At 43.6% G+C, this 21,854-nt stretch overlaps 1 protein-coding gene across 1 annotated transcript; it reads left to right on the top strand.

Moving 5' to 3' along the window:
- Window positions 1-6,034: 6,034 nt before the first annotated feature.
- Window positions 6,035-17,968, top strand: ttbk2a (tau tubulin kinase 2a). The gene is made up of 15 exons (XM_070842768.1): window positions 6,035-6,103; window positions 7,939-8,086; window positions 9,489-9,562; window positions 11,115-11,255; window positions 11,694-11,798; window positions 11,939-12,004; window positions 12,157-12,249; window positions 12,359-12,484; window positions 12,612-12,769; window positions 12,910-13,117; window positions 13,242-13,465; window positions 13,555-14,101; window positions 14,964-15,302; window positions 16,098-17,077; window positions 17,385-17,968. Exons 1-15 carry the CDS (start codon window positions 6,035-6,037, stop codon window positions 17,827-17,829), a joined length of 3,723 nt encoding a protein of 1,240 aa, XP_070698869.1. The 3' UTR covers window positions 17,830-17,968.
- Window positions 17,969-21,854: the final 3,886 nt, after the last annotated feature.

Genomic DNA, 21,854 nt, shown 5'->3' with positions numbered 1-21,854 from the left:
CTTTATGAAAAGAGCGTGTGTACAAGAAGAGGTCCCACTCTGACACTGTTTTCCTGCTACCGCAATCCTACTGCACCTGTCATCTCTAGAGATTTCATTTTTATTTGATTATTCATTATTTCATTGATTATTTGATGTTGCAATAGCAAGAAATATATTATTTAATTAAGTGTCCTTCATGAAAAGAGCGTGTGTGTGCAGTAAGAGGTCCCACTCTGACACTGTTTTCAGGCTACCACAATCCTACTGCACCTGTCATCCCCAGAGATTTCATTTTCATCATCAATTATCTTATTACTTATTCAATGTTGCAGTGAAATGAAATACATTCTTTAATTAAGTGTCCTTCATTAATCAAGTTACATGGCTGTATTGTTTATCATTTATTTTATTTGTTGGCTAAGGGACCATGTAAAATATTGCATACATGTTACCAAACTGAACAAAGGCAAAAAATATATATACATATAACCCTCACAGCCAAGTAAAAGACATTCACACAAGATATCAAAGAAACACAAGGCCATATGAAAAGATCTAGATTTAAAATGAGTACAATGTGCACTGACTGCATGGTGAAATAAGAATGCGCATTATAATGTAATTTAATGTATGTCAATTACCTTATGTATATTTTCATTAACATCAGTATCCCCAGTTTTATTGCGTTGCATGTTGTCTGCATATGTAGCAATGTGATATTTCTACAGACATCAACATTGTCTAATTATTGATCAACATACAACAAGTGCAATCTTGTATTCTTTTAAGGGTGAATTCACAACATATCCAGGGATTACAACAGCCTATTTTAAGTAATATCATAACCATAATAGCCTGTTTGCTCATTTGATTGCTTAAAAAATATTAATGTCTTGGTGCTAATTGACATTTATTTAGACTATGAAGAATATATTTATATCTATAGAATATATTTATATCATATATTATATTTTATACTTATATCTAAAATGTGCAAAACTACAATTGAATCAACTTGAACACTCATAGGGTTTTTTTTATCAAATCTTTATTTTCCAGACATGTCAAAATAAGCTGCTGACAGCAGTGCAGAAAAATAGAAGCAGGAAAATTAGTGTTTTTAATGGATTGGGGAACAGAAATTGTTGACTTAGCAGACCTGTGCTGTGTAAATCACTTAAACGCGCCATCTTTGGCTGAATGCCGCCTCCCAGCGGCCTTTGCGAAAAAGCTTTTTTTTTTTGTTTCCTGTGGCTGCGTTCCAAACTAATTATCTTGTATCCTCAAACACTACAGAGATTATTTTATTTTTTTATTTCTCTTTACCTTCATTTGACGTCTAAAACATTCATATCTTGAATTGAATGTCGTGTAAATCTTATAATATAATATACAAATAAATTTGTTCAAAAATGGTTGTGAACAGCGCGCGAACGAGCTTTAAAGAGCCTGTGCGCGCGGCCGAGCTGTTGCGAGGGGCGATCGGATCGAGGCCGCGCACGCAGGCTGGCTGCTGCTGCTGCTGCTGCTGATCGCCACCACGGAGCCGTCACGTCGTGGATCCGCAGAGATGCTGAGGTGACAGGCAGAAGGAGACAAGGGACGACCGCACTCAGACATATAACCCCCTCTTCCCCGGCTCTGCTGGACCTCTAACCGCCTCTAACAGCCTCCACCTCCTCGCTATGGGATCCCGCTGCTCGACGTCGTCCCCGCCGCCTCCAAACGTAGAGGGCTTCTTGTAACCACACCCGGCTCTTCTTTGGGATCAGCGATTGGCAGCGAAGACCCGCGGTAAGGATCCACAATCCGGAGGCCGTGCTACGCTTCCTCCCTCTCTATCCCCCTTCCTCGCTCCCACCATAACCGCCCCCGTCATCGCCGCCTGCAGCTGCATGCACCGCGTTTGTTTTCCCCGCATGTCGCCAGGGCTCACACCGCCAGGCGGGATGAGGTTGCGTGGCCCTGTGGACGGCTGGTGTGTGTGCGTGGACGCGCCTGAGTAAATCTGCTGTGGCAACCAACTCGCTATGCAACAGCTCACCACAGCAAAGCCAGGCAGTCCGCTGCGGGGAGGATGGCTGCTTTGATTTTGCAGACCAGCATGGCAGCTAGCTTGGAAAACGTATTGTGACATTGCTGCAGCTTGGTGGCTGTCACAGCTCACCAGAGGGTATTTGTGTTTGTTTGTTTTGCACGCATGGCTCTTAAAATGTATGATTTAAGGTGCTGTTCTTTTAGATTGATAACCCCAAATATGTGCTGATCTTAAGGTGACTGCATCCTTTATGGTGAGGGTTTCAGTGGAGCTGGGTATGCCATATAAACACACACACTGGTGCCTCATCCCTCACAGTTTCTTCAGTCTGGATCAGTTGCATCCATGCTGTGACTTGAGACAGACCAGCGTGTGGAGGGCCTCCCCACGCTGGCTCCTCTCCAGGACTCGCAGAGCACACAGAGCAGTCAGTCCAGACGCTAATTCCATCCAGCAGCAGGCCGACAAGTCTCCCCATCTTGTCCTTGCTAGTGCATATGCATGCATAGCTGGCTTTTTTTAAAAATAAATATTTACTGATCCAAAACATCTCCAGAGTTGAGGTGTAAGTGGTGGAGCAGGAGGAGTCCTCTGGGGTGGGATCAGTCAGTGGCGTTTCATGATGCTCCACGTAGCTGTGAACTTGGAGCTTCCAGCAGACCGAAAGGGCAGAGGCGACGACAAGCTGCAGTCAGTGAATGAAAATGGCACTGCACCATCGTCGCCATGGAGATGCGGGGGTCAGGATGCGTGATTCATGATGAGACGGGAGCTGGCTGTCATAGATTGGTTTAATTTTTAGTTCAAGGTCTGCTCCTCCTGGGCTGTTATTATCTTTTTTTTTTCCATTGATGGTATGGAGGAGGAGGAGGAGGAGGAGGAAGAAGAGCGGAGCTGTGTCTCTGTGTGAGGTGTTAGATTAGTCACAGTGTGAGGCAGTCCGACTTGTGCAAGGTGTGTGTGTACTAATGCAATGTGTGTGTGTGTGTGTACGAGCTTGTGTTTGGGTGCATGTGTGCCGGAGATGTGGCTTAAGCTTGCCATATGCAGTCCGTGGCGGTTAGCGTCCCAATATTTGATGGATGAAAAGCAACATGGTGGCTTAGATTTATCCAGACTCTTGACCTTAAAGTGTAGCTTCGGTTACAAATACCTCCTCTCTTCTATGTACATCCAGTTTTCTATCAAAAGCTTGTGTTTTTCCCATGTTTGCACCCACAGCTGTAGAAGTTGAATGAAGCAGACAGCAGCCGTCTCTCTCCTGACGAATTACAAACAAATTACTCACTTGTTCAGAAAGGAGGTGACATGGAGATGAGACAGAAAGTATTTCTTCCCATCAGAGTAGGGAAACAGTGATTGACCTTGAAGTAGTCACACAGCACTCAGCAGAGGTTATCTAACCAGGGTCTAAAGTGACCATCTCTCCTCCCTCGGGGTTAAAAGGGTTTCATGCAGCGTGTTTCTTCTTCGGTTTTGATGGCTTTCCTCTGTGTTTTTGGGCCGTCATTTCCCAAATGGGATGAACTGTACTGATTTTTAACAAGGCAGCTCTCATTTGCTGTGTGCGCACATTTGCAGACCCCCAGAAGCTGCACATATGAATAAGAATACAGGTTGTAGAGCCTGACGTTGACATAAATTCTCACCAAAAAGAGACTTTAGCAGAAGTTCGGCTCGGCTTTGGCCTGTATGCTTCTTTCATTTCAGCTTCTATTCCTGTTGTTTCCTCAGTGTTGGTTTGTCTGGCAGTCAGTGCACCGCTTTGGTCCAGAATGAAATATCTCAACAGCCACAGTAGTTAAGGTATAGTCATTTAGTATTCTGCAGTTCGTGATCCCCAGAGGATGAATCCTTATGACTTTTCCTCTCTTCCACCATGTCATTTTTGAATCAAACTATTGTACGGACTGCTGCGGTATGAGATGTGGTCCATGCCTCCATGCTCCCCTTCAACTTCTTATGTTAAGTCAGGTCAAAACAAAAATTTGCCCGAATACCTGCAACATTAATGATTTTCCCATCAGCCTCAGCTGTACTTTATGTTGTACTTTATGCTAGCTTTGTTATTTCGAGCATATTAGCATGTTGACGTTAGCATTTGGCTCAAAACACTGTGTTGTGACTGAGTAGCCTAACAGAGAATAACTGTAGATGCTTAGTTTAGTTGATTTTTTAAAATTTATTTATTTATTTATTTATTTTCAAGAATACAATCTTCAGTAGACTCTGAAGGAATTTTGTTCTGTATAACTCTCATAGTGTCATGTTGGTTCATGAAAGATTTGCTGTTCTCAAGGACACATCTGAAGCTTCCCTATAATAACCTTAATTCACCTTATAGTTTCTTAATAAAGTTACAAAGTGTTCCACAAAGAAGGAACCATTTGATCATCTATGAAAACACAAGTATAGAATGTATGCCATGTAGATATATATTAACGTTAAGATTAAATTAATTGGGCTGTCAGTGTTCATAGTAATTTACAAAAACCCAGATAAACAGCTGTAATGAATAATGACTAAATACTGATGGAATACAGTTTAAAGGCTATTAAAGTAATAAAGTATGTTTAAAGAAGAGATTTATAATCCGGAGACATCTCATCAACTCTCCTGTCATCTGTGTTTCAGACCATGTTCTCCATGTCACAGTTATCTAGTCTAACCACACTTTGCCCTCTTCCATCTCCCAACCTCATCCTGATGCATTATGGGATTGATTGCCTCCTTGATGCCGAGATCATGCCCTGTAACCAAATAGTGTTTTGAAGGCTGGTTGCATAACCGTAGATGCCTGCGCTTCGTGTGCAGAATGATGAATCGAAGTGGGGTTTGCTTTGAGTGTTTGAAGCCAGACTGAAGGAAGTTTCCAGCGTGTGCTCCCCGGAGGAACGCTTATCTCTGACTATGTTGTATAACACAGGAGTATATGCACAGCTTATCCACCGGAAATCTGTGTACTACAGAAAACCTGCTTTTTATGTAAAGGCAGCTTGTGCTACATGGCAATCAATTTAATGGTCCCACTTTCTAATAACTCACCCTTTTATAAACAGTTTGTAAGTTGCAACTAATGGTTTTATTAGTGAATAATTTCCTCATGCCTTATAAATACATTTTTTACAAGTTATAAATAAGAAAACTCAGTCAGTTGACAAAATTAATTGAACAGTTTATTAATATGTTTAACAGTAATTTATTACTACCAAATGGAAAGGATAGGATTGAGGGAGGCTGTTTTTGATAATGTATTACTGATCTATAAAGCATTAGTAAATTATTTAGCAACCACTAATATGTAGTCATGTAAAATGTATGCTGGAGAGTGTGAGACGATATTGTTTTATTTTAAAGTAATGCATTCTGATTATCATTATCCACATTTTGTCTGCCATATTACACAGCCAGGGCCGATCGACCCAATGTAAAATGAGGCAGATTAAACAGTCTCCCATCTGATGAGACTTTCTTCACAAGACCTGCTCCTTGGCCGTCTTACACAAAAGATAAATGACTTGGAAAAGCGATACTAAGTTGAAGCCTTGTTGTAATTTAAGATGTAGGGCTTTAGCCTGCGATGTTGGCGGCGGGGTGAGGAGTTTGTCTAGAAAGACAGCTGCTGGCAGCAGGTGTGGCAGCTGCAGCGATGGTGGTGTATCAGAAGGCTCCAGTCATTAAGCCAGGGGTTTAACTTTGTCTCTCAACTAGGGAGACTTCAAACTTTCACATGTAGCTCACAACCAGGCCTCAAAGACCAGGCCTTTAGCACATTTGACATTATGAAACCTCCCAAGAACATGAGTTCAAGATACTGAGATTATCAGGTGGTGCACATTAGCCTAAGTAACCAGGTTTCCTGATTTCTTTGGGATTTATTCCTCAGATTCTCACAGTTTTCTTGTTTTTTGGGCATCTGTAGGGTTCTCCATCAAGGTCCAAATGCCCGGCCCGGTCTGAGGCCGCTGGACGAGGGGGAAGCAGTGAGGACAGTGTCCCAGGTCCACAGACGGGATGAGCGGGGGAGCGGAGCAAACTGACATCCTAAGCGTGCTCTCCCTGGTCAAGGAACGATGGAAAGTGGTAAGTGATGTTGTTGTTCGGCGACAATAGGCAGTGTGTCGTCCAGCCCCATCACTGCTTGTTCCTAGCTCACCCTTTGTCTCCCAAACAACAACTCTTTGTTCATCAAACAAAGCTTTCCCCAGCCTACGAGTCCTTCTGCTCTCCTCTAGTATCTAACCTGTGGCTTGGACAGTTTGGGGTCATGTCTCTCTGTCCAGGTAGGGCTGCTGCAGTATGGGCGATCCAAAAATAACACATATAGCTATTAGTGGCAGTGCAGTGTGCTATAGGCAGCAGCAGCAGCGTTCCCCCGAGGGCCAGTGTCTCTCACTGCTGTGCCAGCCTGGGTGCCATGTGAGGCTGTTAGTCCTATCCAGCAGCCTGGCACCACTTCCTGTCTTCGAAGGAGCTGAGTTACATAAGAATGCTGCAGCTAATCCCATGACTTTAGCTCCTAGTGCGACACAAGTCTCTGTGCGGGGAGGACAGGCAAGGACACGTGGGAACTTAAGAGAAATTAAAGCTCTAACTGCAACTGAGAGGTGAGAGTGAAACGGTAGAACTGTTGGAGAGTGAATTAAAGGAGAGAACATGGTGAAATGAATCACATACTTGTCAGTGTCATGTGTACTAGCTCGGGGTTAGGAAACTCTATTTTGATATATATTTTATATTTTATAGTCCAAATGATTCATTGAGAAAATTGTCAAATTATACCCACCAAGATATTCTTAACCTAAGACGATGCATATTATTTCATACACAGCTGGCTGCCTGTGACACACACCTTCATTCCTTCAGCCTTTATTCATTTGGGTCATTGTGTTTTTAAAAAAGCAAAACGGTGCTGAGGTATTTTATCCACTCGGCCTCCGTCGCAAAAGCTTCTTACAATATTTCAGTTATCAGTCAGAAAGTGCAAGAATTTTTTCTAGATTTCACCCGTGCTCTTGACCCTCCAGCTCTCTCTCCCCTTTTGGGGATACGATTAAATGCAGTTTGCTTGATTATGTTTGATGAAAACTGAAGAAAGGTCCTGCCATGCACCTAAAAAACTAAACCAACTGAAAATTCCTTTATTTATTCAAAACGTGTATGTTTTAAATGGATCCAGAGTTTTTTCTTTTCAGCAAGCCTTTTCTTTGTTTCCTATTCTGTTTCTTACTTGAGTAGCTCCCCCCTGAACTCAACTACACAGCTCAACTGTGGCCTTTGATTGTCTCATTCACTGCATTGACAGATTTATTACACTGCTGGACCGCCAGCTTTGAAGACTGGGACACACTCTGTTTTTAAGTTTTCAGTTGTGTATTGTCACTTTGAAAGTTAAGAGCATGACTGAAGACAAGATTTTTATCTATCAGTACATACAGTAGTGTATGGTGCAGGATTTAAAAGTTCATACTTACATCCATAAACATGATATTTTTTTTGTCTATAGTACGAAGATACGATTACGATTATTTTTACCTTTCGTTCCCCCATTTGAATGATGACAATGATGTTACCAAAGGAAACCATCTGATTTTATATTAATATTAATGTCTAACCTCACTGAAACCTCAATGGGGAGAAAAGTGGGAAAAATAAAAATTTTTACATTATTGACAGTTTAAAGCCTTTTCATGACAGATTTTCTCCCTTGCTGAGATTTCTTTGAGCTCATAAACTTAATGGCGGATGTTCTGTTGCTGACGATGACCCCTGATCTTCCTCAGGAGAGAGCAACAAATTCATTTTGTTAATCTTCCCACATTTCATAAATGTGTACCTCACTGCCAGGGCACGTTACAGACTGTAAAAGTAGTATTTTTTCATGTGAAGTTCTTATGCAGTGTTTCATCCTAATCTAGGTGAAGAAGATCGGGGGTGGTGGGTTTGGGGAGATCTACGAGGCGTTGGACCTTCTGACTCGGGTCAGTGTGGCGCTGAAGGTGGAGTCGGCCCAGCAGCCCAAACAGGTGCTCAAAATGGAGGTCGCCGTGCTCAAGAAGCTCCAGGGTGAGTCGAAATGGATTCGCTGGATTTGGTTACATTTGTGGAATTGATTGATCTTTGGCACGATGACTTATTGAGTCACCCTAAAAGAGGATACTGTGTGTATCATTTCTTGGCGGAAAAACAAACGCCTAGGCAAAGTGACACATTGTCCGTCAATTTCTCCTGAATTGATAGAGCAAAAAAAAAAAAACATGGGAAGAAGAGGACCAATCCAGGAAATGTCACGTTAGTAGAAAATACAGGGACGGCCTCTGTCATTGATTGCAGAATATAATATTCTCTCTCTCTGAGACAAGGTATAGATCATCTGACTCATCTGATAGCACAATTTGGCCCAGGGTTCAGCTCAGTTGGCCTCAGTCTCTGCAGTGCAAAACACACACTCATTCAGCAGGAACAGCAGATAAATCCTTCTGCATTTGCACATCTCGTGCTTTAATTGTGGGAGTTTTAATGCCAACGTTTTAGCTGACAGGAACAGAAGTGACTAGCAGGAGAGGAAGAACACTTTTGTGTGCCGGGACACTCCCAACGTCTCACAGCAGATACACAGGATCAAGACAACAGAGCCCCTTCAGGGGGCCTGTATAGTTTTACATCTTTCTCTCTTTTTTTAACTGTGTCTTTCTCTCCCCTCCTTCCTGCCTTTTAACCGCTGCCTTTTTTCTGTCTCCCCTCTGAGAGGAAAATCAATGGGCTGGGATCATGTTTGCTGTCTAATGGCTGCGGCCTGGGGCATCATGGGTCTGTTGCTTCCTGAGGGAACCAGCATGTAACTTGAGACAGGCTGAACTCCAATCACCCCCCCCCTGACATTGCTGACCAGAGTAAACATCGACCCAATATTAGAAAACTAATGGGTCATATTGAGCTAATAATAGCCTGTGAGGTGTTTGATTTGGATATTTTAATTGTATAATTTAGATTTTTTGTAAAAGAATTTGGGGAAAGCATACAATCTAAAAACTAGTGTTTAAACATGGAGGTTTTGTTAGAAGCTGTTTGTATTTACTGTGTGCTGGAGGGTTTGGGGTGTGGCCGCAGTCGAGCTGCCATTGCAGCAATGTCCTTTGAGACTAGAGCACACGCACTTTTGCTCACACACACACATCTGAACAAACACACAGGCATCCATGCACACGTGAAACACACATGCGTGTCGTGTGCTATTGCCCATAAATCAGCAGGGTAGTCATACCAGGTAGCTGACGATGGAGGGGCAGCGAGCTGTAGCGACTGGAGAGGGAAGGGCAGGGAAATATATGGGCGCTCACATCATTGTGATTCACGCAGCATGCATCTTACGATCAAATGATGCAGCTGACGTTAGGTGACTGTGAAGTGACCTAATCTTCTCCTCCAAAAGTACCCTGAAACTTTCTTGTGCTCCTTTATGTCTCAGGTAAAGACCACGTGTGTCGCTTTGTGGGATGCGGCCGCAACGACCGCTTTAACTACGTGGTGATGGAGCTGCAGGTTGGTCTAAGTTCTTGACTCTCAAATAAATTATCATCAACAATTTGATCATTGATATATTGTTATTTATTAATCAAATCAAACATTTGCTGGTTCTAGTTTCTATAATGAGGATTCCCTGTGTTTCTCTGTTTTATCACTGGAAAAGCAATATTTTGGGGATTTAGTGTTAGTCGTTCAAAAGAAGCAGTTCTAAAATGTTACCAAAGGCTCTGTAAAATTGTGACATTTTATGAGCTTGTTTATTAATCAGCAAATCATTGAACAAATAAAGCGAGACTGTGCAACTTTCAAAAGACGTAATAACACATTCTTCCTCTTCCAGATGAAAAGTTGATTTCATAGGCAATAAAATGCATTCTTGCTCATTTCTATACATTCAGAGGTTTTGCTGCTGCAGCCTTACTTGTTCTGGCATGCCAGCTAGCTGTGGTTTATGGTGGATGGTGTTCGCTAATGTAAGCAAATGTCACATTGATACTGTGTGACTGATTCAGTTTGCTGACTATGTGACTCTGCTTCACTTATCCTGCTGTTACACTATGTTTAAGCATTTTCAATTGCTAATGCAAGCATTTTCAATGTTAACTGTCACAATCCTCCGTCAAACCATGTAGACTCATAGCTCTGAACTTTGGATTGTTGTTTCTTTTGTTATTTTTGGTTACAAGAAACCACACCATGAATGATTGCATTGTTAAATAAATCATTAGAAAATTCCCCCAAAATTGCTACATAATAGCAAGAATAAATTAGCTACTAACATACTGTGCAAACGTTTGAGAATCATCATTGCCATTAAGATTCATCATCTCAGAACCGTGACTGTCTGTATAAAATTTCATGCCAATCCACGTGATAGTTGCTGAGAAATTTCAGTGTGAACCAGAGTGGTAGACTGACTAAAAGACAGACTGACTTTTCCATCCCAGGCTGGCAGAATGACTACATCATTAAAGCAACAATAATCCTCCTGGAGAGATTCAGGCAGCACTACTGCAGACTGTGCAGACTCTACACCACCTGCTCTGATCTACAGAGGCATCAAATTAGTCTGAATCACTGCATCCAGCACATGAGGGTGTGATACCCAAATCATGTTCACAAATTCACAAATACATTCTCTGAATTTGATGATTGTTGAGCTTTGAGTGTTTTGGTGGTGTGTGGTCTGGTTCAGGCTTAGACAACCTCACCCACAGGAATGGTATATTTTCCTGTACCGCACTGACTCCCGACCGCACCGTGTGTTTAATTATAGATGGTCCGTGCAGCTGAATTTAGATTTTTTTCTCACAGTTTGTTTGTTTTTTTTGTCCCCCTTAACATATGTGGCTTTTAATAATGACTTTATTTTTCTTTAATGTAACCATTTTTACAGTTATTATGTGTTGCTTTTGTCAACAGAACTTGATAGATATACGTAGTGTCTATCTCTTTATTTTTTGACATGCTTGTAAAGACAGACTGAGGTCATGCTGTGTTCTTAAAGGGTTAATTCATCAGACTCTATTTAGTTTCCATCTTTGCTAACCGATCTCATCTCTCTCAGGGTCGTAACCTAGCTGACCTCAGGAGGAGCATGACCCGGGGAACCTTCAGCATCAGTACAACCCTGCGTCTGGGCCGCCAGATCCTGGAGGCCATAGAGAGCATCCACTCTGTCGGCTTCCTGCATCGTGACATCAAACCGGTGAGTCATACATTGCTGGGTGCAGCAGAGAATATTTTTTACTTGGCTCTTATTTCATTACTTAGCACTCATGCTCTTTCTGTATATTTCCGACACATAGGAATTTTTTTTTCCATTGTCTGGGTGGTGTTTGTGACCCTTGCACTTTTTAGTACTGGCTACGTATCTTGTTGCTGATTCATTATTTTGCCTTTTTGATTGTTGCACTTACAGTAAGTTGGCTCACTGTGAGGGTTGGCTAAATGCCCAAAATGCAGCAGAAATTTAAATGTCTTCTGTCCTCTGAGCTGCTGTATGAAACTATATTCCACCATTTGAACACATTTATCCCCATGAGGCTACATGAATTTAAATAGACATTACATTTTATTTTAACTGCATTCACACACAATTTATTTTATTGTGCTGTTAACCAGTACCCATGTTTTTCTGCTTCAGTCCAATTTTGCCATGGGCCGCTTCCCGAGTACCTGTCGAACCTGCTACATGCTGGACTTTGGTTTAGCTCGCCAGTTCACCAACTCTTGCCAGGAGGTCCGACCTGTAAGTGTCCTCCTCTGTCACTGACTATAAACTGAGCCTAAAGACGCACTCATGAATATTTTTATATTTATTTATATATATCTATAACTAAATTACATTTATATCAGCATTTAATGCCTGTGCCTGTCTTTGTTTGTCAGCCCCGTCCAGTGGCAGGGTTCAGGGGAACAGTCCGCTACGCATCTGTCAACGCACACAAGAATAAGGTCAGTATCTGTCTCTCCTGCGCTCGAGCTCTTGTGTAAACTGTGATGCTGTCCCACACAATGTCTGTTAACTATATATTTTTTTTCCCATGAATTGTCTGTGATCATACATTATTGATCAATGTTGACTCAACCCTGGTGCAATTCTGCAGGAGATGGGTCGTCATGACGACCTGTGGTCTCTCTTCTACATGCTGGTGGAGTTTTTGGTTGGTCAGTTGCCGTGGAGGAAGATTAAGGACAAAGTAAGGACAGTCGATAATTATTAGCCTTCATGAAAACTAAACAGCCCTGCCCAGGTAGCTGTTAGTGATGAGATGTGACCGGTGTGTGTGTGTGTTTGTTTGTCTCCAGGAACATGTTGGGAAGCTGAAGGATACTTATGACCATCGTCTGATGCTCAAACACCTGCCGGCAGAGTTTGGTGTTTTCTTGGAACACATTTCCAGCCTTGACTACTTCACTAAGCCTGACTACCAGGTAACACATGGGTCTAATTTGGATGGCAAGGAATTGACATTTCTCCTGTTCAAAAACTAGAATGTGCAGCATCACAAGTGAAACCTTAATAAAAAAAAGTTGTTTATGTTTCTGTGTGTTGTTACAGCTGCTTATGTCAGTGTTTGACAACAGCATGAAAACCTACAATGTTGTGGAGAATGACCCCTATGACTGGGAGCGGACCGGCACAGATGGCACGTTGACAATCAGCGCCTCTGCCACAACGCCACAACATCACACCCGCCTCACTCCGGCACACATGGGGTGCGTTCAGTAGAAATAAATACATTTTTAGAAGAGTTAATTCAGGAGTTATATTTATCAAACACTGCACATGTTGGTTACCTTCACTGTGTTTTATACCCTCAAACATGAAGTAATGTTTACACCTTTTGTTTGCCCAGTATGGCGAATGCCTCTCTGATCCCTGGCGACCTGCTGAGGGAAAACACAGATGAGGTTCTGCAGGATGAGCAGCTCAGCGATGTGGAGAATAACCCTGCTCCGGAGCGCCTGACGGGCTCTCCCATCCACCCACACCGCAACCAGGAGGCTGACGTTTGGGAGGAGCTGGACCGCAACCGTAACCGCATAAGGACTGCAGTCTGGAAGGTAGACTATAGAATAGTTTTATTACCTCAAAAGCTCTCAGAGAATTGACTCCTCAGTTGACATCCACCTGTTTTTTTTAGTTAATCACTAATCAGTCACTAACAAAACTGACCGGGGTCCACAGGCGGCAACCGAAGAGGAACACAGCAACAACCAGGGTAACCAAGGACACCAGAGCCCCTATCCTGGGCCAAGCCTGGGCTCCCCAGTCAAACTGCACTCTGAGGTGGTGGCCTCAGACCGTGACGGCCCTCTGCTGAGGAAGCTCCGCAACATTCACAGTTTTGAGCTGGAGAGGAGGCTTGGCCTAGAGTCCAAGCCCAGTCCAGAGCGCTTCCTGGAGGCCTGGTATGTTTATCAAGTATCATCTAAGTTATCAGTTTTCCTAAACATAGAGTAGAGAGTTGATTATTTGCATCTCTCTTGTACCTGTTAAGCTCAACAAAGCATCAGCTTGGCACCCAGCACCAGGAGAAGGAGACTGATGGGGCTGCAGTCATCCCAGTAACTCAGGGTGAAGCTGTACCTGCCGGGGAGCGTCCGGATAGGGTCTGGCACTATGATGAGGAGTTCCGGCTGGGTGGCGTTTCTCCTAAGCCAGCATCCTCTGGTTCTCTGGAGCAGGGAGAGGGGGCAGCCAGTAGCGGGGGCTTTGTGGCCCTCAATCTGAGCTCTGGGAGGCAGGACATTGACTCAAGGGAGTGGGTAATGGTGGAGCGGGCCAGTGGCTCTCCCGGAGCCAAGGTCACCACCAGTCCTTTGGAGGATGACGAGGAACCGGATGTGATCCAGCCAGGGGAACAGTCTCCTGGGTGGGAAAAGGGCAGCCCAAGCCCTGACAAACCTAAACAGGAAAGCATGGCTTCCTCCAAGGGAAGTGCAAAAGTGGACAAGTTGGAGCTCAGTGTGGGCCCTGCAGGGGCTCTGCCCCCCGTCACTCCAACCAGCCCAGCTGAGGCTCTGGCTGAGGGAGTTCTCACTCAGGTAATCCCTTTCATTTGAAGGCCATCTCACTACATGGCATAAAAGATACTGACTGTAGTCAGCATTTTACAAAGTTAAAAAGCTGCACAGAGTCAGAGTTCTAGCTATTGAACCTCAATGCTAATGTCATACAACAGTCAGATTTCCACCAGCTGCATCTTGCTGTAGTGTGAAGCTAAATGTTACTGCTTTATGTTGTATCACTTCTGCGCTTGTGTTTATTTGTTAGAAAAAAAATATTTGTGTCACAACTGCATAGCTTTTTATCAGATCACAGCATGGGGAAGAAGAGAGCTCATGGCATCGAAATGCACTTTGATTTGCGTTATATATTACACATAATTTCACCTTACTTTCTGATATTTGCAATGTATCGGTTTTATTTACTTTGCATCTGTAATGATTTATTTCCAAAATATGCTTTGGTTTGCGTAGTTTAAATTGCTTTTTTGCTCCATTGCTATTTATTGCCTCCAACCAGCCCACCAAGTCAAATTCCCAAATCATGTTCAATGTTTTACTCAAATTGTAAAGCAGTACAAGCACTACAAGAGGAATAACTGTCCCCTCACTCTCTCCTACAACCAGAACTGCCTCCAAGTTAAAAATGCAAACTGCCGTCCAAAAATCTACCTACCTCGCCTCTTTCTCCCCTCCCTAGCCTAAGATCAACTCCTTATCTTTATAGTCCTCCCATCGCTTTACCTGTTCCAAACAACTCTGCGTCGTGCTCCCCACCGGTGCAGCTTGCTTGTCCGACCTCACAGTACTTCCTCCATACTTCCTCCATCTTCTCACTCCCTCACCAATCTCACAACCCCTCCTCTCTCCACCTCCCACTTCTCTCCCTCCCGTCTCTTAGCTCCCCACCTCTCCTCCATCCCTGCCTGAGGAGCTTGTCGCCCGGACATCCAGCCCCATCCCTCTGCGTTCTCCCAGCCCTCACACTCTCCTGACCACCCTGTCGGACCCACTGCACCAGCGCCAGCCACTGGGCATGACGCGCAGCCAGTCCGTTGACCAGCATCAGCAGGAGCGCCCCTCTTCTTCCTCCTCCTGTTACGCCTCCCTACCACTACCAACAAACCCTGCCCCCGGCACCCGCTCGCCCAGTCGCAGGAAACTGCCGGCCATCCCGGCTGGTGCTGCCAACACCAAGTTTCCCTCTATCATACGCATCACCCGTGCCCAGCTTCAGCAGGTGATGATGAGCCCATCCAATCCCGTGAAAAGCAAACCTCCATTCAGCCTCCTCTACATCAGTAGCAATACCCCGGCTGTCAACATTTTTGTTCTTTCTTTCTTTCTTTCTTTCTTTTTTTGTTTAAGTTGCTCGTTTTTGCTTCTTTGTTCAGTCGGCTTGCTTTTTGTGTTGTTGTCAGGCAGCTCTCTCCAGAAACCATGAGGGCCATTGTGCAGGCCAGACAGAGCATGGGTCAGATGTGTCCTTGTGTCTGGATATGTGTTCTTGTGATCTGAATAGGGATGTGTGTTTGTCTGATTGTGGCATGTGTGTTTGGAATGTCGAGTCATGACTACAGGTTGCATGGTCTCTTTTGTTTCAGATCGTCTTTGTCCTCTCTATCTTTCTCTTTCTCTCTCTCTCCCTGTATTTGTTCCTCACCCTCTCTTCGCTGAAGCCCCCTGCGAAGTTGCGTGAACGTTTCCTGTCCTACTTGCCGGTTTAGTACTCACAGCTTGACTGACACTGCCATAGCACTTGTGTGTTTCGGTCTGATAATGGTAGCTATGGTATTGCATGCTGTTGCCAAACTAATCACCATGTATTACCCCATATTGTAAAATTCTTCTCTTTTCACACATCTGCATCAGGCTCTTGCTACAGACCTACAGCACAACTCGACATGTTGTAGTCTATCAGCAACAGGCCTTTGACAATTAGAATATTATTCCCATTTTTACTGTGGTTTATATTTTGAATAAAACCTGTGTGTCCTTCTCTTCCCTTCCATCTCCACCTTCCCCTCCCCTCCAGTTGACAGCTCAGCGTCCTTCTGGGCTGTCCTCCCAGTCAGGATCAGACAGTGCCCCACAGTGTCTCCTGCTGGAGAGGCGCGGTGAAGCTGAAGCTGAGGTTCAGCAGGTCCAGGAGCACACAGCGGACATCAGCTCCCCCCAGGACCATGTGCTCACCCATCCAGGGACACCCACAGACCCCCTAGCTGAGACACTGGTCAATGGAAACAACTACACCAAAGCTCAAAGCCCTGCGCCTAGCCGCGTGTCTTCGCCTCGCTCCCCCCGCTCGCCACACTCGCCTCCGCCACGCTCGCCTTCCTCTCCATGCTCCCCTCGCTCTCCTCGCTCCCCTCGCAGCCCAGTGTTTGCCAATGGCCACCTCTCCTCTCCTGTTAATGGCCAAAGGGATTTAAGTAATGGAGCATTCCCCAAGCTGAAAGACCCTGAGAATGATTATAGCCACACTCCCTGTGCCACAGAGCCTCAGCTAAGGGGGAAGGAGAGCAGAGAAGTGAATGATGTGCCAGATCAGACCACACGCCCAGCCTCCTCCCCGGCTGTTCCCCGTAAGGACCCCAGTCGGAGGCAAAGTCGCATCCCAGTTCTGGAGCCCTCCAGCCTGCTGGAGCTACCTCCTCCAGGGTCTGCTAAAGAGAAACTCCTGCAGAAGAAAGCTAGCCACCATGGCCCAGTGCCCTCTCCCACTGCCTCACCATCCCTCTCTGATCGGCGTGGCCCCATCATGGCTTCCCTTGCTAGGGACCCGTTGTCCTCCACCTCCGACCGCTCTCAGGACGAGGACTCTCTTATGGGCTCTCGATCTGACCGCCAGGGAGACGACGCTCCCTCCCTCTCCTCTTCCTCCAGCCCTCTGTCACGCAAGAGCAGGATCCCTCGTCCCGTTCATTCAGCTTCTTCTGCTGAGCAGCTGGCTGCCCAATTCCTGCCGCGCCCGCCCCCTGGGAAGCCACCTAGTCGCCCAACAGTGGAGGGCAGGTAACCTGATGCTTTCATGAATCAAAAATTGAATAATTAACCAAGCCATTATTGTTATCAAAGCATTTATGATGAGTAGCATGAAAGGAAGAGCATGAAGACATGAAAAAAACATAGGAAACCTAATTAAAAATGTATTACACCTTAAATTGCTTTGCTGATTAATTCTTGCGATTAAAGGAATTATTGGACATTTTGGGGAAAAAGACTCCGCAAGAAATTTGATTAATCTATGTTTCCTGGTTTGCTTTGAATCGTATGACTTGGTTGTCATTCATAAGCTGCCCTGCTCTTTGTACCCACCTAGGCTTAGACGCTACCGCATCCGAGCTGGCAGCACCAGTGACTCAGACCTCCTGACATGTCTTGCTCAGCTGATGCATGGTTCCCGAGGCTCCCCCCTTCACCACCGCTCCTCAGTCCAGCATGGAGGCTCCAGGATGGGCATCTGCAGCCTAACGAGTTCTCCGCACCACCACCGCAGCTCTAGCGCATCCCCGCGCAGCTCCTCCTCCTTGCAGCGCTCTGTCAGCTCCTCGCCCTCCCGCCACGAGCACCGTGGCGGGGGAGGGGGTTGCCTTGGCCGCAGCCGCTCACCTCCCAGCTTCTCCAGCTCGCCACCTCCCCGCCGCTTCTACCCTCACCACCAGGAGACTTGCTGCAGCCGCCAGGCCCGCACGGGCCCATTCCACCTGTCCAGGGGAAAAGGCTGTAGCCGAGAGGGCAAGTGCTCCAGCAAGCTGAGCAGATAGTTGCCCACCAGGTTGTGCTGCCACAGCAAATGACGGGAAGATTCCAGTTATGGTAGGGTAGACCGTAGTCTTCCTGTATTATTAGAAAAATCTTGTGTCCTTTTTTTTCGTTGTCAATCTTTACCCTCCACTTGTTGTATTCTCTTCACTCCTTCATTCATTATGTATCCCAAGGGGTACTCCACTGATTTGGTATTTCACTTCCAAAAGGTTTTGGACTTTTGGAGAGAAAGATTTTAAAGAGAATGGTCGAAATCTGTGTGGCAGAAGCCACATCGCCCTGAATTGAGTCGGCTCAGCTCCAAAAATCCCACTTCTTTCAAAGCCCACACTTCTGGTTTGTAACGACGGCATTCTGTTAAACATTTTGAGTCCTAAGGCCAATCTGATATCATCAGGGTTATTTTTTCAAACTTCAGTCTCCCTTCAGAGTCACAGAAGACTTATACAACACAGGCTGAATAGTGCCCCACCCCCTCATGATGAGTAAACTGAACTTTTTGTGTGTAAAATCAGTGGAGTGCTCCTTTATGACCTAGCGGACAAACACTGTTCCTCATTTATTTATATTACCATGTTGTAGAGCAAAATAATATAGCTTCAAAAGTTCCCAATGCAGACAGTACTATAATACATAAATCAATAGCTAGTTGGGCCAGTGGGCACATAAATAAATCAGTTTCCTGGTTATTCATCTTCATCCACTCTGACCACAGTATAGCGTAACTTATTTATCCCCAGTATTAATGCACTTGGATCGTACTGATGGAATATCAGTATAGCCTGGGGTTGTCTCCATTTTCTTCTCTGTATTTGGAGACTGCAGGCAGGGTCTAATATTTGCTTTATGCTATAAGTGAATGCATAAAGCCAGAATTTGTGTACAGTTGTATTTATTGAGATATTTATTTTGATGCTTAGCGATGCTTACGACTCCTACCCTCCTCTGTGTGATAGTGGATGTATAGTTTTGTGTCACTCACATTAGTTTTAAATGTTTAATCAAAGGGATTACTCCAAAGTGACCCTTTTATACAATCAATCATGTAAAGTGCGTGAGGTCACACACCTTTTTGTGCCTACTGTGTTGCTAAGAGGGAATCAAAATGTCACACTGACTGAAGGGATTACAAGTTAGAATATTAGATCTGAAGGCGTTAATGGAACATGTGTTCCCAGTAGTGGTAGTTGTAGTAGCAGTAGTACGCTTAAACAACACAAGGTACATTACTGATGAGTAATGTTCAGACACAGATGTTTGTCTCAGCGTGTGCCTTGGCACTTTGGGCAGCTTGAGGATTCACTTTTTTGGTTTGTTTGTAATTAGAAACAAAAGGAGCCAAAAACTTGTGCCAGCGGTTATAAGACGACCCTTTTCACCAGTATTATTTTATGTAGAAAAGGTAGCAACACAAATGTTTGTGAATCAAACACAATTTGAGCAACAGTTTACTTGAGGACAGAGTGGTTATTATTTATAATGACAAAAAGGACATTTCAAGTGTAACTCGACATAACTGTCCTGTATATACCAGGTCAGTGTTGGAGATAATATTTTGAAAAAAATGTGAATTTCAGACCTCAAACAACATTTTGTCAAATGTTATTGAAAATGGAGGCCATATGTACATATATTTCTCACACCAAAATATTGTTCCATGCTTCCATGTGCAAGAATGTTTTTTTTGGTTCCTCCTGTGCCGGAGAATGTCTTTATATAATTACACACAGTATGTTTGTGCACAAGGCAAAGGAATCAGAGTATTGTTTGTGTTTGATTTAGTTTAGGATTCCTCACTGAAACTCCACAACCTCCTCCCATTCCTCTGCTTGTAAGATACTGTAAAGTAACTCCAGCTTCCCCCCCAGTGCTACTCTTTGCATGCAGTAAAAAAACAGAAAAATAATCTCAATCAACTACTGAATAAAAAGCTGTATACCACTTCCCATCACAGCATCTAGTGAAGATTTTAATCCACCTGCTGGGTGAGCAGTTTTAATTTCTGTGGATTTGTATATCTTCTCTGACCCATCTCAACACTATTTTCACTCTTCCTCCTCCCGCCTGATGTACGACTAGTTTTCTGCGCTTACTGCACTGACATGGGATGATTGTGCTGCTGGAATATGATAGACTGTATTTTTTAATCAGTGCAACTAGCTGACATGCTGCACAAAAGAACTGCCAGAAAAATTATTTAAAAAAAAAAAAAAAGCAGAATAGACTTTGCTGTGTTTTAAGCACTTGCATTATAGGAAATAACATGTGAGTTGAAAGATTAATGGCAGTCTACAAGATACGGCTGCACACATGGACAAAGAAAAAAAAAAAGAAAAAAAGAATCACATTGCCAAATATTTTGATAAATTTTGCAGATGTGATTTGACTTGATAAATATGGGTGTGTATAGAGATTGAATGGGCGCATCGCTTTGTAGATGTAAAATGTGCTGTTTTGTTTGACTCATGCAGATCGCTACGCTAGCCTCACAGAGCAGCTATGATGACTCATCCTGAAGGCAGACAGCGTTCAGTCAGTCAGTCGCCTTAATATCTCCTCTCTGCCCCTCTGTGCATAGCGAGGGATGACTGAGCCTTGTCTGTGTTGGAGATCATTCCACTAGTGGGCCAAGCCAAGCCTTCCTGTCACTTATCTCTTGTATGTAAATGGCGTGTGCTACCATGCAGAGTCAGCGCGCTTAGTGCATCACCACGGAAATCAGTGCTGTCAGACTCTTGTGCTTACAAAGCTGTGCTTCTACTGGAGAGCTCCCTGCTTTTCTGTGAGAGTGTGTGAGCCATTTATCAATGGACTGTTGGAGATGGAAAAATTTCAGGGTGCAGCATTCGAGGTGTGTTTGATAATGTGATAACTGTATGCTCTCAAAGAGGGGCGTGCAATTTCTACGTGTCGCCAGCAATCGGTCTTTGAATTCTCCCTCATTCAACTCTCTATTTCAGGCTCACAGATTTCCAGATATTTCAAAGCTTTCAAAGTTCAGAACGCTGTTGTGCAGACTTTTAATATATACCTGTAAAATATTCAAAGTAATTATTTAAATAAAATAATTATTGTAAAACCCATAACTTATATGCTAACAGGCTTCAGTGAAAGGGAGGAATAGACACTTAACAGTGCTGCTGGTTTTAAAAGATAATCAAATTTCTTCTCACGTTTTTTTTTTTTTTATTGCACATAAGTGGTGTGTAGTCGTAGTACTAGTAATGCTTTCCAGATGAGATTTTCTTTGTCTCTTTTTAAAGAGGCCTAGTCATAGAAAGGTGTCATATTTACTGTAGCTTGCTGGTATTTGTGGTTACAGATACCCATCAGCCAACAGAACAAATCCAGCTCTTATTTTGAAAGGTGAGATGGAAACTAATGAAAGCTTTGGTGTGCGTTGGTACACTTGTCATGTCATAACATTGGATTACTTGTCAATAACTTATAAATACTTGACAGAAATGATTTATTGTGACATTTGCTAATTTGCCCATCCACTGTTTTAACTTAAATTGTTTAATTGATTTTTTAATAGTTGATATTTTTGTGTTGCAATGTACGTCATGGTTTTGCAATGTAATTGTACAGTCTCAAGGTAAGAATGTAACAAGTGGGAGTTTTGCATTGTATATAACTGTAATTATTTATGTTTATTCTATCATTTGTATCATATCAATGCCTTGTACAGTGTTTTTTTCTTTTTGTTTTAAAATTATTTTGTATTTTATTTTTATAAACTGGTTATAAATAAAATACTCATTCAGCATGCAGATATAATCTTGTGGAAGGTGTCTGTCTTTAATCCTGAAATGTTTTAGCATCTTTATTGAAGTAACCAATTTGTAACAATCAGACATCACAGATTGAACACAAGGTGGGAGATAAGACAACCAAAATATCACCAAAACGGCAAAAAAGTAAAAACTACATAGATGAATAAAATGCTACAAAGATGTTACAATTTGCATATATTTCAGACTCTGTTTTATACATTTCTGCTTTTAAGGATAATGAATGGAGT

The sequence above is a fragment of the Pempheris klunzingeri genome, chromosome 13 (genome assembly GCF_042242105.1).
Source record: "Pempheris klunzingeri isolate RE-2024b chromosome 13, fPemKlu1.hap1, whole genome shotgun sequence".
In the NCBI taxonomy this organism is placed as follows: domain Eukaryota; kingdom Metazoa; phylum Chordata; class Actinopteri; order Acropomatiformes; family Pempheridae; genus Pempheris; species Pempheris klunzingeri.
This window is presented reverse-complemented; position numbering and strand designations above follow the sequence as displayed.